At 37.3% G+C, this 15745-nt stretch overlaps 1 protein-coding gene across 6 annotated transcripts in view; it reads left to right on the forward strand.

The window, feature by feature from the left end:
- The window catches only part of ANKS1B (ankyrin repeat and sterile alpha motif domain containing 1B), a 1247671-nt gene that overhangs the window by 727390 nt on the left and 504536 nt on the right, over positions 1-15745 (forward strand). For 4 of the 6 annotated variants that reach the window (XM_062202004.1, XM_062202003.1, XM_062202008.1 and 1 more), the window contains exons 13-14: positions 3794-4383; positions 6081-6153. In XM_062202004.1, the coding sequence (XP_062057988.1) occupies positions 3794-4383; positions 6081-6153 (663 nt within the window). The remainder of the gene's footprint in view (positions 1-3793; positions 4384-6080; positions 6154-15745) is intronic. The other 2 variants (XM_062202005.1, XM_062202009.1) reach the window with 1 other exon arrangement.

Below are 15745 nucleotides of genomic sequence, written 5' to 3' on the forward strand. Positions count from 1 at the left end.
ATCCTCTGGTTCACTTCCCCAGATAACCACAACTAGCAGGTCTGCGTCAGGCGAAACCCAGGAGCCAGGAACTTCATCTGGGTTTCCCACATGGGTGGCAGTGTCCCAAGCACTTTAGCCATCATCAGCTGCCTCCCATTATGCATTAGCAGAAGCAGAACAACTGGGACTAGTACTCCATTAAGGGATGCAGGGTAGCAAGTGGGGTTTAACCCAAGCTGCACTGCAATGCCCAACCCAACCATGTCTTTTTATTTTCTGTTCTGTTTTTATTATTTTGTTTTGACAACCTGGGTCCTTGCTGATCCTGGAGGGACTGTGCTTGCCAGGGCTAGGTAATTCCTTGAGATAGTAAACAATTCACAGATGTGAATTCTTTTCATATGCAAAACAGTCAATCCAGATCTCTTACCACCAACCACCTTCTTTATTGGACTTTCCCTCTCTGTGCCAATATTAATCTGTCATAATTACCCCAGAGCCAAGTACCAGACACCTAGATAGTCGGTATACCCTAGAGCCCACAAAATTATTCAAAGTAAATCTGCTTATCCTTGCTTTTCCCATTCTTCCACAGAAACTGAAATAATTCATGCCCACAATCTCCCCTTACTCTTTCTGCCTCCTGACTGTTTCCAGTGGTGCTTCCCCACTGGGCTCCCTCCTGCACAATGGCCCTTTCTTCTTGGATCTATGAATGCAACAATCTGTCTTTTCATTGAAAATCATCTCCTGACTACTGGCTTCACTGTACCGGAAAAATAATAAAACCTACATTTTAGAACAATTGGATAATGTATCATTTTATCACCCATCAGCCCAGCCTGGCTTGTTCACGTGGCAGCAAAGTTCAAAAAGCAACATGAGAAAAAGTCAAATACATAACTGCCTTTCAAATCTTTGCTTGGATCATGTTTGCTACCATCTCATTGACCAGTGCAAGGCACAGGGCCATGCTGGGAGTCAGCAGGGGAGGACTGGATACAGGGAGGGGTATGGCTATAGGGAGCTGTGAGCAGATGGAGGCTGGAACCGCTATTAGTCTACCTAACCATCTTGCCAACAACCTTCATAATCCTCTCTCTCTCTCCCTCCCTCCCTCCTCTCTACCTCAGAGTCTGGCCACTGAAATAATCAAGGAATGTCTGTCCTTTCATTACTCTTCACCAAAAATATTACAATCATGATGCTAAACTTATAAGCTAATAGTAAATTCTGCTTAGGGAAGTGGCTTCTTATGACCAGACAACTTGGACAATATCAGACATTTTGGAGTATGAATTATGGTCATTGTAATCAAACCACAGAGGGGATAGTGACCTTATAATAATATTCAAAAAACTTTAAATAATATTATATCCCTAAAATTCTTAGTATTCTTGATAATAAACATGATCAGAAACACTCTTGACAGAGATAAACAGGTCTTTTTCCCACAATAGGCTGTCTTTTCAATTTTCCTTTCAAACTCAAACCCTTTAGCCTTCCTCAGCAGCTTTCAAAATGAAATTCTAAACTTCCTTATTTCACAGTTCTTCCTTCCTGCTATAGCTCACCATTACTGTCATCCCATATCAACCTGCTTATGTTGTAAAGCACTACAGGGGTCTCAAATAGCCTAGGAAGATAAAAGAGAGAATAAATTGGAACCGAATGCCCTATCTTATTTCCTCTTAGTATTAGTTTATCTACAAGAAGAAAATCAAGCAGAACAATAACAAAAACAACAACAAAAAGCACTCTACTGTTTTTAGTCCGCTTTTCACAAATTCCAGAAATAGTCATGAAGTGGAAAAATCTGTCTCCATGAACAGCTTACTTGCTTGTCCTCTGAGTATATCAGCCTTGCATTGTTGTTCTCTTATCTTAATAATAATATATTTTCCAGGTCAATGGCTGTTGAAATCTGATAGGCCTTGGTTTGAATCTGAGCCTAACCACTTACTTAACAACTTGAGTCATTTAATTGTTAGTTTTGACTTCTAAAATGTATATAGAAGGCTAGAAACTCTAATTTACGGAAAGATTTCTGTGCCCCACTTTCCACCTGCTATACAACCTCAAGCATGGCCTCTCTGGTAAGAGGCAGAAATACTGGAGTTGTCAAATACCCGGCGCAGCTTCTTTAAATAGAAGTAGAGCTTCTCTGGGAAGACTGAAGTGAATGTAGGGGTACTAGACGGGTATAGAGAGTCTCTCTTTTTTTTTTTTTTTTTTGGATTGTTCCCTCTTGGATCTCTCTCCCTATCACTTTTCTTTCCCCTGTTTCAGGATGTTGGTGTGTTAGGTCTGAGCAGGAAGACATCTTCTCCTTGGAAAAGCCAAGCAGGAACTAGCGTGAGGTCAGGCATATGTAGAACCAGCAACAAACCTGCTCTCTTCAGCTCCCAGAAAGTCAGAAGTATAGAGCCCTAGGGCCAATCCTCCATTTGAGGGACAGATCTATGTATAGCATCCTCTGAGCAAATGTCTATTGAGACTTATTGTGGCTGCTAATTTCTTGAAGATATAAGAATTTAATATTATTGGCATATCTCCTTCCATAAGAAAATCATGATTATTATTAATAATTCACAGAATTGTTTTAAGGATCTAATGAGATGATATAAATGTAACTCCTAATTCGGTGCCTACTAAGTGCACATGTTACTTGTTAGAAAATCTTTGATGTTTGGAGCTTGTAATAATAACTCACTTCTTTAAAATGTGGATCAGCAAAGCAACTTTGGATTTGTTGTCATTATGCACCACACTGGCTATACTTAACTTCTTCCAAAACTGGGTTATAGGCTCATCAGATAATTTAACTTTTGATCTTTGCAAACACTCAGCTATCTGTATATTCAAATGACCACTAAAAAAAGTAAACTGACTCCCTTTGCTAAGTTGATTGACCAAGTTTTTCTACAGCATCCTTTTTCTGCAACTTCTTTTTTAAAAGATAAACCAAGTTCTAAAACAGCATGGTATATTTTAAACTCTAGAGAATATTTATGTTTTAACTTAGAAAATGTTCTAAAGCAATAAAAATTATAATTCTTCTTTGGTTTCTTTTCTGCATTGCATTTCCAAAGATCTGAAGAAATCAGAAAATAACTAGTGCTATTTCAGAGAAGAAAGAAAAAGTAGTGTTTCGTTAATTGCTCGATGTCAATTTTAGATAAAGTAGTCTCACTTTGTAGTGATATTATGGATCTCATTGTTTGCCTGTGTTAAGCCTGAACAAATCCTGTTGTTGAAATCATAATCTGTATAGAATCATTCTTAATTTTATATTTAAATAGCACTATCAGGATTATTAACTTTCAGTCACTTCTAATTGTACTTCTTTTCAATATTTTTGTTTTGAATTTATTTGCTGGGGAGAAGGCAAGGAATTGTCATTCTATATGATCTTGACTCACTGGCTTGGTGTCCTTCCACAAAACAATTAATTGACTGTGAGACTCTCGTATGTCCCACTCCCAGAAGTCCCAGTTTTGTTCCTTCATTATAAAATAGATACCTTGGGGGCAAGAGAGCATGGCATGTAACCATTCAATACCCAATCCATACCTTTGAAATGAACTCCTGGGTCTATCAGGAAGATTTGATACACACACACACACACTCATTCGTTTTATACATAGTCCTATAGGGCCATGATATTTCATAAAGTAATGATATCACAATGTGAAAATCAATCAGGTGTCTAGATATTGAACAAGTTCATAAGGGCAGAAGTTCATAAGGTCTTGTGACCATCAACGTCCTTTATGAACATGCCTCCTAACATCCTTTCTCCCTTTTACAGATGTCCTCTCTCAGCAGGAGGACAGTGGTCCTCCAGAGGAATACGATCCTGGACAATTTGCAGGCCTTCTTCACGGATCCTCTCCAGCCTGTGAGTCTCCTGAAAATCCGTTTCATCTCTATGGGAAAAGAGACCAGTGCGAAGAAGGACAAGATGAAGCCAGTTTGGCAAACAGTCCTTTGCCTTTCAAACAGACTCCAATAGCAAATAACCCAGAACCTTTGGTTAAGAAAGTTAAACCCAAAGTGGTCAGTAGAACAATTTTTCACAAAAGAAGCAACCCAGTTGAAAACCATACCATAGTTGGCACAAGAACAACCAGGAGTGGATCCCGGAACGGAGACCAGTGGGTTGTGAACACAGGGGGATTTGTAGAGAGAGCATGTACTCTGGGGAGAATACGTTCATTGCCTAAAGCCCTGATTGACATGCATTTATCAAAAACTGTTTCCAAATCTGACTCTGATCTCATTGCCTACCCTTCAAATGAGAAAACGTCAAGAGTTAACTGGAGTGAATCTTCAACTGTGGAACACAGTTCTAAAGGGAACTCTGAAAGAACACCATCCTTCACATCTGAGTGGGAAGAAGTAAGCCTGGTTCTTTTTGTTGTACTTTATCTAAGCCTTTGGAGTCAAGGGCAGTTTGGGGAAAAGGATTTTTGTGCTTTTCTTACAATTAACAACTTCTTACAAATTAATAAATGCATCCAGCTCCAACTGGAAGGGAAAGGTTCTATCAATAATACATGGTAATTTCACAGCAAGTATAAAAACAAACACACATGTGGGGAAGTCTTTTGTTTCCACAGAAATGGACATCAAGCAGAAGTAATACCTACTGTGAGGTGCAAGAGAATGGCCACATCATGTCCTACCAAGGACAGCAGCTGGCAAATTAAGAAAAATACTGGTATTTTGCTCTGTGTCTTTTTGCTACTTGCTAAATTCTTTGTTAGCTCATCCCCCTTCTTTAAATAATTTTATATTTTTTAGAAGAGCCTCATCTAATTTTAACCTTGATGGTAAGCAGAGAAGCCCAGTCTCTTTTCCAAGTAGCACACAATAAATACACATTACGTACTATTTCCCTTTTACAACTATCAAAGAAATATTAATGAAAAATGTTTGGGTGCTAAGGAGCAAGCTTCACTGAAAGACAAAGTCATTAATTCCATAGAATTATTCAGAAAATAAGTATCCTCTAAGGTTATGAAATAACATCCATTCTCACTAGGAAGACTACATAATGGGATAATACAATACAATTTATTGTGTTTTCCTAAATTTATTCAAAGAATAGACCATAGCATTTCTTGGGTTTTCTTTCTAGCATGTCACATTTTGTCTCTCAAAAGATGGTGGCAGTTGGATTAGGTTTTGTAACACAGAAGGTCACTGTAGTGTTCTGAGAACTAGAAATGGATATAGTTCTGATACTGACATTCTGAATTGAACTGTTTGGGAAAATTCCTTAGTATTTCTGCATCTGTTTCAGAGTGGATGAAATATGACATGTAATGCTCATTGTCCTTTCTGAAACCTGCCGCCTTCCCCAGGTTGCCAATATAAGGAGGAAAGGGGATTAAACCATGAATAGCTGTAACTTAGTCATATCTTCCTATAAAGTCTGTCCAAGGAGGTGGATAGCTTTTTGCTTGTTTTGTTGCGTTTTTGTTTTAGAAGACCCATTTCTTATCATCTGAAATATTTTATGGAATCCTCTTTTGTAGACAAGATGAATTATTATTTAATGTGTCTTTAGAAGTAAATTGTTTTTGTGCCTAGATACTTGAGATTAGATTACAATAATCAGCTTGTGACTGTCTGAACAAGTTAGCAGGACCTTAGTTCCATTGGCTGTGCCCACAAACTGATAGCTTTCCCTTTTCCAGTCAGATGAGATTCATACTCTGCCAGGCAGAAGAAGAAGGATGCCAGAGATAATAGACTTTGTCTTATGAAATTATCCTGAAACTCTTCCCCTCTGAGTTTAAAGAATTTACAGTTCCTAACTTATTGACTCATCTAAGTACAAAGTTCATTAAGAAACATGGAGAAAAAGCAAGCTAATTTTCAACATGTAAGAAAGGGGAACATAATTTATATTCTAAAAGCCAATTCAAAAGACATTTGCTTCCCTTTTCAAGCTTTATCAGTCTCTGAGTTATAGTATTATTGTGGCAGTAATACCAAAAATGTATGCTGTTGGCATTTGAATGTTATTTTAAAATTCAGTGTTAAAAGTGTATGTAATAATCCATTTGCATGTTTTTTGTTTCTCAAAGATTGACAAAATAATGAATTCCATAGATGTTGGAATCAACAGTGAACTTGAAGAGATGAATGGTGATACCACAAGTAAGTAAACCTTTTCCTATAATTCAGTGAATAAATGTCTTAAGAAATAGCCAGAATATGATAGGAATCTTTAGGTAATTTGATGCTTTATCATAATAACTGTAGCTACAAATTATTTCCTTCCACTGTCAGATCAAACAACTATGACCTGTAAACAACATCAATTATAAGTACATTGATTTGATAGAAAGATTTTTACTTTGTTAATAATATTGAGGTTTCAACTTTATGTAGAGCTCAGTATGTAGCACTTCAAGGTGTTGTGGAATCTGATGATTAAATATACTATCATCTCTCATTCAGTAAAACATCCTATTCATCCTAGCCAAAGTGACTAACAACTTCTCCTGCATTGTTCCAACTTGGCCAAAACTGTGCATTACTCATTCTTATGTACCTCATAGTACCTAACAGTGCATCTTCCAAATAGCTGATCATATAATCACTATTTAATATGTTTCCCTTCCCAAGTATTGTTGGTTTCCCTACAGTTAAAGTTCAGAATGGAAAGCCATTTGAAATCTTCTTTGAAGACTTTTTGCCTAATACTGATGGGTAATGTCAAATGTCAGATGACTAAGCCTCAAAATAACAACTATATTCATACTAAAGAAATTAGTATTCCTAAAAGAGTCAAAATATTTGAGTTTCATTTCTACTCTGCCACTAAGAAGTAATGCCACTGGCAATTAAGTAGATCTATAGCATTAGGAATTAAAGGTCATTTCTAAGCACTGAGTTCATGTTTAAGGCAGAAGTGATACTTGATGTTTTATTAGAGGAATTAAGTTCTGGGAGGGAGAAATCTAAATGTATCACAGGAAAAACAGCTATAGATCTTTATAGTCATTTGACTTCTCCCCAGAACCTACAGTGGATTGAAATGAAGTCAGTGGGGAACTTCCCTAGTGAGCAGAATTTAAGAGGGTACCAAAACCACAGCTATCAAGATACATAATATTTTAATGTGATATTTTTAAAATTCAAAATGAATGCCAAAAAAATACATGATAAAGGAAAATATCAAAATTTAAATAAGAAGAATCCAGCCCCCACTGGCACAGCTTGGGTTCTCTCACCTTACCTGACTCCCACAAGGGGTTACAGAAGCACTCCCCAAGCCAACTAGCAGAACCAGGGACAATGACCATCTTTTCAGAGTCATAGCTGAGTAAATGAGATGCTCTTTTGCAATGTGCACTTCCAGATTGTTGCCTGAATATTGAGAGTTCTGACAGTGCTTGGAACTCTACAGGCAAGCCTGGTGGTCATTCAGAGGTGAAAGCAGAGCATGACATGGCAGCCTGGTCACAAGTCTGGAAAGACAGGAGTGAGATGGTCAGCTGAATTGGGAATGGGAATACCAGCCTTCCCAGCTATAGCCCTGCCCTCCCCCTTTCCTCCTTTTCCTACCATATTCTTCCCCATCCTATTCTTACTTGGCGAGGCACTTCCAATATCAGTTTCAAATCTATGCATTTCTTCCTCTTGGAGACTTACTGTGGACACAGGGTCATTTGTATTACTTTAGACCTGACACCATATGAGTCTGGAGCCCCCACAGCTGGGCTGACAGCATAATGACCATTTCAACCTAAAACAGGAGCAGTTTGGATTTCATTGCAAACACACACATACATAAAACAAAACAAACAAACAAAAAAAGCCTAGTGATTTGTTTTGACATTCCTCCTTGGCTTAGTTGAAAAATTATGAAAGAGCAACAAATTTCACCATCTTTGACATTTTCTAAAAGCAAAAGAACTAACTACATTATTGCAATAGCTGATATTAGGCATTTCTCTCAAAATGTGGACTGAAGACCACCTGCATCAGAATCACTTTTAGCGCTGGTCAAAAAAAAAAAAAAAAAAAAAAAAAAGACTCCTGAGCTGTATGCCACTATATCAATCACTGAATCAGGGTTGGAGCCTGACAAATCTGCTTTTTAAATGAGCATTTCACATCACTCTAAGTATAGGAAAGTTCTAGAATGATCCATTTGTGCAGGACTGGGCCTGGGTGGCTGAGAGCTAACATTGCAATCTGTGGTTGAAATTACTGAAAAAAATTTACAGGTCTGAATAAGACCCTTGTAGGAGCACATGTCTGATTTCTCCTGTGCTGGGACAAAAATCTTTGTTGAGTCCCAAGCTAAGTAAATGATTTAGAAGGGCAAAAATTTTTTTTTTCTCTGAAATTCAGAGTTGTTTTAGATCCTAAAGCTCAAACATTATTAAAGAAATCTCAAAATTGTGTAAATATGTTTAGAGGTACAGGTATGACTGTAGCTCTATGATAGTACGTAGATCCAGTGATCTCACACATAAATGCTAATAAACACTGAGGACTTTTCCAGGACCCAAAACAACAGCCTAGGAACAAATGCTATCACATAGTTTCTGACATGCTTATAGGAAGGCTCTGGGTATGCAGGCTTGTGATTGATGGGCAGTTAAAAATTTATTTTTCTATCAATTGTGCAACGTGGGGATGGAGGGGGTGGCCAGGAACTGTTAAGTTCCTTGGTACTGAGAATGTCCAAGCTGACATGGCAGAGTGCTTCTCTTCCAGAAGCACAATTTATGCTCTTAAATTCCACACTTAGACCTAGGTAACATCAAATATTATTCTAATGCTCTAAAATTCTAAAAATACATAGTGCCAGAGAATCATAAAATTAACATCAACATGGTTCTTTAAAAAAAGGTAAATGTTAAAAATGCCACTCAAGCAAAGCTGCCTTTGAAGAGCATTTGAGTGGTAAACAAATGCACAGATTACTTTCCCTTTGTTCTTTCTCTTTCCACCTTTCCTATTCCACTATTTATTGTTTCTCTACTATGGTAATGAAAATGAAAGTGGAAACTCAGTCCCCAAAGAATCATCACCATTAACAAAGGCTGTTCTGTATGTGCCTTAGTTTTTACCTCTTAATTACACACTAATTATGTACTAAGTGATTGACTATAACATGTCACATTCCAGTTGGCCCTCCGACCAGTTGTAAATTATAGTTTTACTGAGCTGCAGATTTTTCCCTCTAAGGATTAGCTTTAACTAGTAGGATGATAAATAACCCCATGAAGATATTTTAGATTCTGAGTGTGTTTGGGAAATCACATCTTGAAATGAAAAAGCAGACACATGGATCAAATCCTAGCTCTACTCTTTATTAGCTACTTGATCTTCGCAACATCCTCAGTTGGTTCCTGGAAAGAATTGGGAATACATATATAAGAGCATTGTAGAGACATGTGCAATGGCATAGAGAATCTGATACATGTAGATGTATATCAAGTTTTAGCTCTCACCTTGTCCTACCATGAGGGAGACTGCCCAACATTATGGGCAAAGAACATTTATACCCTTTCATTAAGAACTTTATGATGTCAGCTCTTCTCAAAGTTCGGATGTCAAATTTGCTATATTCCCTGGGATTGTTGCAGTGTGTCAACTAGAATGCAGGTTACATAACACACCTGCCAGTCAGCTGGTGCCAGAAAAGAGCAGTTCCTCAAAAGAGAGCATCTGTATAATTGTTCAGACCTGGTTCATGCCACTCTTAGGATCATTGGTTACTATCCTCACCCTGTCTTTTATGACCTTGTCTAAATATGATCAGAGTCGGCGAACTTGGAAGGCTTCCATAGCCTTGGCAACTCATGACGACAGCCTAGGGTGGTTACTGGCGCCATAAACTAGAGTGTCAATTTGTTGGGTCAACAACAGGAGTCACTGTGCACATGCTCCTCATGTGGGATCTCTGTCCTTAATGTGCTGTACATTGTGATTTAATGCTATAACTAGTACTCAAACAGTATGTTTCACTTTGTGTTTCTATGTGGGTGCAAACTGTTGAAATCTTTACTTAATATATACTAAATTGATCTTCTGAATATAAAGATAATTGAAAATGAATCTTGATGTGAATGGAAGGGGAGAGGGAGTGGGAGAGGGGAGGGTTCCAGGTGGGAGGGAAGTTATGGGAGGAGGAAGCCATTGTAATCCATAAGCTGTACTTTGGAAATTTATATTCATTAAATAAAAGTTAAAAAAAAAAAAGAGAGCATCAAACCCCAGTGTAACCTGACAAAAGAAAGAGCAAAATCGAATATGCATCGATGTCAATGGCCTAAATTATTTTTATGAAAGGTGAGTACCCTAGCTTTGCTTGGCAATGGAGAAGAGAAATACAAAGAAGTTAATGGGCAGTAAATTTAGAGTGAATGAGAATAAATATTACTTTGCATAGTATGTGATATGTGACGTCAATCTCCAGAATTTTGCTTTTGAGTAACATTGAGTCAAGTAGTATACCTGGTCCCATGCCAACAATGTTTGTCTTCCAAAATTCATATTTTGGAAATTTAATCCCCAAATTCATGTGTTGATGATATTTGGGGGGGGGTGCTTTAGGAGTAATTCAGATTGGATGAGGTTGTGAAGGTGGGACTCGTGTGGTGGCATCAGTGGCTTCTATAAGAACAAGAGAGATCTAAGCTACAGTGCTTGCCCTATCTGGCTGGGGGATGCCCTCTGCCTTGTGGTGACGTAACAAGAAGGCCCTTACCAGATGCCAGTTCCATGCTGTTGCACATCCCAGCCTCCAGAACTATGAGCCAAACAAACTTCTATCTTATATAAATTGCCTAGTCTCAGGTATTTTATTACAGCAACAAAAACAAACCGAGACACCTGTCTTTAACAAAGCTATGTAGTGTTATGGGCATTTATGATATTTGTTACATAAAACCTCACAAGATTATTGGAGAATAAAATCATAGCAATCTGTAGCATCAGAATCCGCATAAAATGTTCCATGCTTCTGCTTGCTTGGTTACAGCATTTCTGTCTTCCCTACCCTCACCTACACATTTCAAGTGTCATGTTCATTTTTTTGTTTTTTGTTCTTTAATTTCCTCAGCAAATTATATAGCAGTTTGAAACTTATCCAGTAACTTATTCAAATTTCCTGGACTAATATAAAAAATAAAAAGTACATAAAATATACTGAATTTATTTTAGATCAATCCCTTAGGTTCTCATTCAGAATGTATTAACACATGGTTTTCACAAATGATGTTTCTGTTTTCATGCCTGAAGTAAGATTCAAGTGCCAAACAAATCAGTATTGGCAGTAGGATTCAATTATATTGAATGCCTCATGTTATGTAGAGCACCCTATTCCTTGATGGTGGTGGAAATTTGATTTGATAGTTAATTCCACACCATTGTGCATTCCCAGGCTTACATGTGTAGAATTCTTTCAGAGCACAGCTCTTGAAGTTAGGTGGACCTAGTTTCAAATTCCAGAATGGCAATTCACTGGCTACGTGACCTCTCTGATGCCAACTTCGGCATCTATAAATTCAACTTCTTTTTAATAACCACCTCATAAGATTGCTACAAGATCAAATTATACACTGCACTACCATAGCTTGGAACATAGGAGGCTATTAGTAAGTATAAATTCTCTTTTCATCTTCCCCAAGTATCTGTGATTTATGCTTCTAATTAGAGAGTGTGCCACACAGGAAGGTACTTGGGAAATCTTGCTTGTCTTTTTGACCAGTGACAATTGTACTTAAGTTATAACTACTTATATTTTAAGTTGCTTTCATGTGAAAAGTTTCTTAAAGCTTTATTTCTTAACCATTCTCATTGTGTCACAAGGAAGCTCTTTCAATTTAGGTAATTTACCATATTCATGGGAACTCATTCTAATTCTCACACTTTCTGAGAATAATACTGATGATCTTCTTGATGGGATTGAAGACCACTTAAGTAGAGTGGAGGCAATAATTGGCTCCCTAGGATGTGCTTGTCATTACACTACAGCAAATATGCAGAGTGATCAAGTGCCCAGACATTATAATACAAGGTAGCAGATAATCTTATAAACATTTTCCTATTTCTACACTGGTTTTAATAATCTCTTGTCAGACTAAATACGTGAGTATATAGATTATATTAGATTGATCCAAGTTCATAAGCATAATATATTTTTAAGGCTACAATTTCATTCATATATGTAAGATTAAATTATAGCCAAAGAGAAACATTCTAGAGTATTATCTTTTAAAAATCTACTTTTGTCAGTATATGAATTTGAGCTACATTTTAATGATAAGTCAAAACTATTAAAATGAATTTATAAAGACTTGTATCATGGAGGCCATTGTCTATATGAGATAAATAAAGTATAAGTATTAAGTCATTGGCTAAAATATAAACAGCTTTGAAGCAATGGCTAACATGAATTACATAGCCTCCCTAATCTAAGCTCTTGCTTTGCTTCTAGTAAGTCTGAGGGCCAGCTTTTGGTTCAGGGTGCCTCAGAGCTGTAGAAAACCCCGAGGAGAATTTTCAGGAATTTAGGAACTCACTAAGGCAGACTAAACAGTTTCTTTTCTGGTCTAAGCTCTACCTTTCCCCTGGTCTATAGGAGTAGGGAGCATTCACTCTGTTCTTTCCCCAGAAAAGGTGTCTTTCTGACAAACATCTCCACAGCCCAGAAAACTCCTCCCTGATGTCTTGGTTGCTTCCAAGACTTACTGTTTGCTCTCACAGCTCAGGTGCTTTGTGATCATTTCAGCGAGCACTGTCCTCCTGCTGAAAATGTATTATAATTGCCCTATTACAGAAATGAAAAAAAAGAAGGGAACTAAATTGCATTCCATTTTTGCTGTGCATCGGATGTGGTAGTATTCACTAATGTGAACATATTTGCATTCAGTTCTCCAAATAATTCCATGAAATACTATACCCATTTTACAAACAAAGGCTCAAAAAAGTAACCTGTCCAAGTCAATTGTGCCAAACACAAGTTTTTCTCTTCTTGAAGTCCATTCTTCTTTCAGGAAAACCTGCTGCTTTCCTAGAACAACAGGAGCTATCCCATTGCTCCTTTAAGGTCTAAGGTCGGATCATACTGATATGCACAAAGGGAAACCACCTGAGGATGTTTAGTGTAGAATCAACCACCTCCTTTTATCAAAGCCTAACTATCACCATGGAAGGCTTTTGCTGAAATCCAGAAGCCTTCCCAAATCACAAGCCATATGGTCATATATGTAAATGAGTCCCAGCTCTGAATCTCTCCTTACCTCCCAAAGGTAAATGCACAGACTCTAATGATGGCCCAGGCTTCACTTATTTTCAAATGAAGAATTTTCCTGGCCTCCAGTAATATTATTTTTTCCATGAACTGTTAGACTGCACATAAAAACTTCTCTATGAAATGCTTTGCAATAGGCATATTTTGTTTTTGATTTTTTTTCTTTTTATAGTACTACTTGGATAGAACCAACTTGGGAAGGTAGAAGTAGGATACATTAGCACACAAGCATCCTGTTTCTTCTAAATCAAGAAAGGATTTGTTTTATTATTATCTTAAGTAACACTTTACTACGTGATTTTTTTTTCAGTTAGATTAAATAAAATGATTTTCTTGATAATAGTATAGTGAATGTTAGCCTAGTATGAGGTAAATAATTTTTACCAAGATGCTTTGCTTAATCAAACAAATAAATGTGTTTCTAGCACAATATACTATAAAATGTATTTGGCACTATATATTTCAAAAAGTCACTTAAAACCAAAATAATTTATATAGTATGGATTTGCATTGTTAGAATCTAGCTAAGGGGCCGGCACTATGGTACAGTGGGTTAAATCCCTGGCCTGAAGCGCTGGCATCACATATGGGCGCCGGTTCTAGTCCCGGCTGCTCCTCTTCTGATCCAGTGCTCTGCTGTGGCCTGGGAAAGCAGTAGAAGATGGCCCAAGTCCTTGGGCCTCTGAACCCACTTGGGAGACCCCGAGGAAGCTCCTGGCTCCTGGCTTCAGATCGGCTCAGCTCAGGCTGTTGCAGCCATTTCGGGAGTGAATCAATGGATGGAAGACTTCTCTCTCTCTACCTCTCTGCAACTCTGTCTTTCAAATAAATAAAAATAAATATTTTTTTAAAAAAGAAAGAATCTAGCTAAGATTCTCTCTGATTTTTGAAATTACAGGTATTTTTAATTGTGAATTTAGGTTTCCCTTAAGTATACAATAGTTGAATATTATTCTATAGTCCCATATTTGGTCATATCAGTAGTTCAAAAAGGTGCACTTTATGTCAATTCAACACATTATTAACCCTCTGGAAAAATCCTGGCGATAAGAGCAAGTATAGTCATCAGTGGTTTGGGAATACTTTCCATGATATCTCTGATAAATGACCAAACATATGAACTCACTGCTTAAGAGACAATCTATTCTGTTGCTGGTTTGAATACCCAAGAATTACTAGAAATGTGACTCTGGGCAAAACATGTCTTTACTCTGAACTTCACTTCATAATGGAAAACAGCTATAACAAATAATATCTTCTTCCTCCAATATTTTGGAGTAAATTCTAATGAATGCAAAAGCAGTTAGCTACATTCCTGGTACATAGTAGCTCTTCATAGACAACAGCTCCTTTCTTTGACTTACCTTTTTCTTCCACTCATTATTCTCTTAAAAAAATAAGATTTATTTATTTGTTTGAAAGAGTAAATACACACACACACAGATAGAGAAAGAGAGAGACCGATCAATCTTCCAATCTCTGGTTCATTTCCCAGATGGCCACAATGGTGAGGGTTGAGCCAGGTCAAAGCCAACAGACAGGAGAAGCTCCATCCAGGTCTTCCACCTGGATGGCTGGAGCCCAAACACTTAGGCCATCCTCTGCTGCTTTTCCCAGGCCATTAGCAGGGAGCTGGATCAGAAATGGAGCAACTGTGACATGAACTGGCACCCATATTGGATGCCAGCATCACAGGTGGTAGCTTTACCCACTATAACACAAGGCTGGCACAAAATTTTCCAGTGGATGAATAATGGTCCATTCTATATATAATATCCTGAGGATATCGGTACCTATTTGATAGATAAAGTAACAATAGTGCTAAAATCTCCTTTGTAGATGCTTTAAAAATAACAATTGAATAACTTCCATATAAATGTTGGTGCATTTTAAAAAAAATTCATCACTGATGACCTCAAAATGGCAAGAAAAAGAGGAAGTATAAGTAATTAGGAGAAATTTGAAAGATAGATAATAGGCTTTCATAATCCATGAGTCATAATAATTGCTTTTAGATATAAATTTGTTTAACAAAATATAATGAAGAATTAAGTGATAAACATGAGTTCCTTACCCATGGGAAAACTGTATCCATGGTCTACCATTCTGATAACAAATCATGTAATAATAGTATTTTAATACTCAATTATAAATGTCTAGGGAATTAGGAAATTAAGTATTTTGTGAATTGAAAAAAATGACACCTACCTGTGTCATTTATAGGAATATAGTTTAAGGAAGCAAGAGCAAAAAAAAAACCCAGTAATATGTATATTATATTTATTTCAGCATTATTTATGGTTATTTTTAAAGTATTTTAAGGAGTTAGTGTTGTGGCATAGCGGGTAAGGCCACCACCTGCAGTGCCAGCATCCTATATGGGCACCGGTTCAAATCCTGGCTGCTCCACTTCTGATCCAGCTCTCTGCGATGGCCTGGGAAAGCAGTGGAGGATGGCCCAGGTTCTTGGGC

Source organism: Lepus europaeus, chromosome 10, assembly GCF_033115175.1.
Source record: "Lepus europaeus isolate LE1 chromosome 10, mLepTim1.pri, whole genome shotgun sequence".
Taxonomy (NCBI): Eukaryota; Metazoa; Chordata; class Mammalia; order Lagomorpha; family Leporidae; genus Lepus; species Lepus europaeus.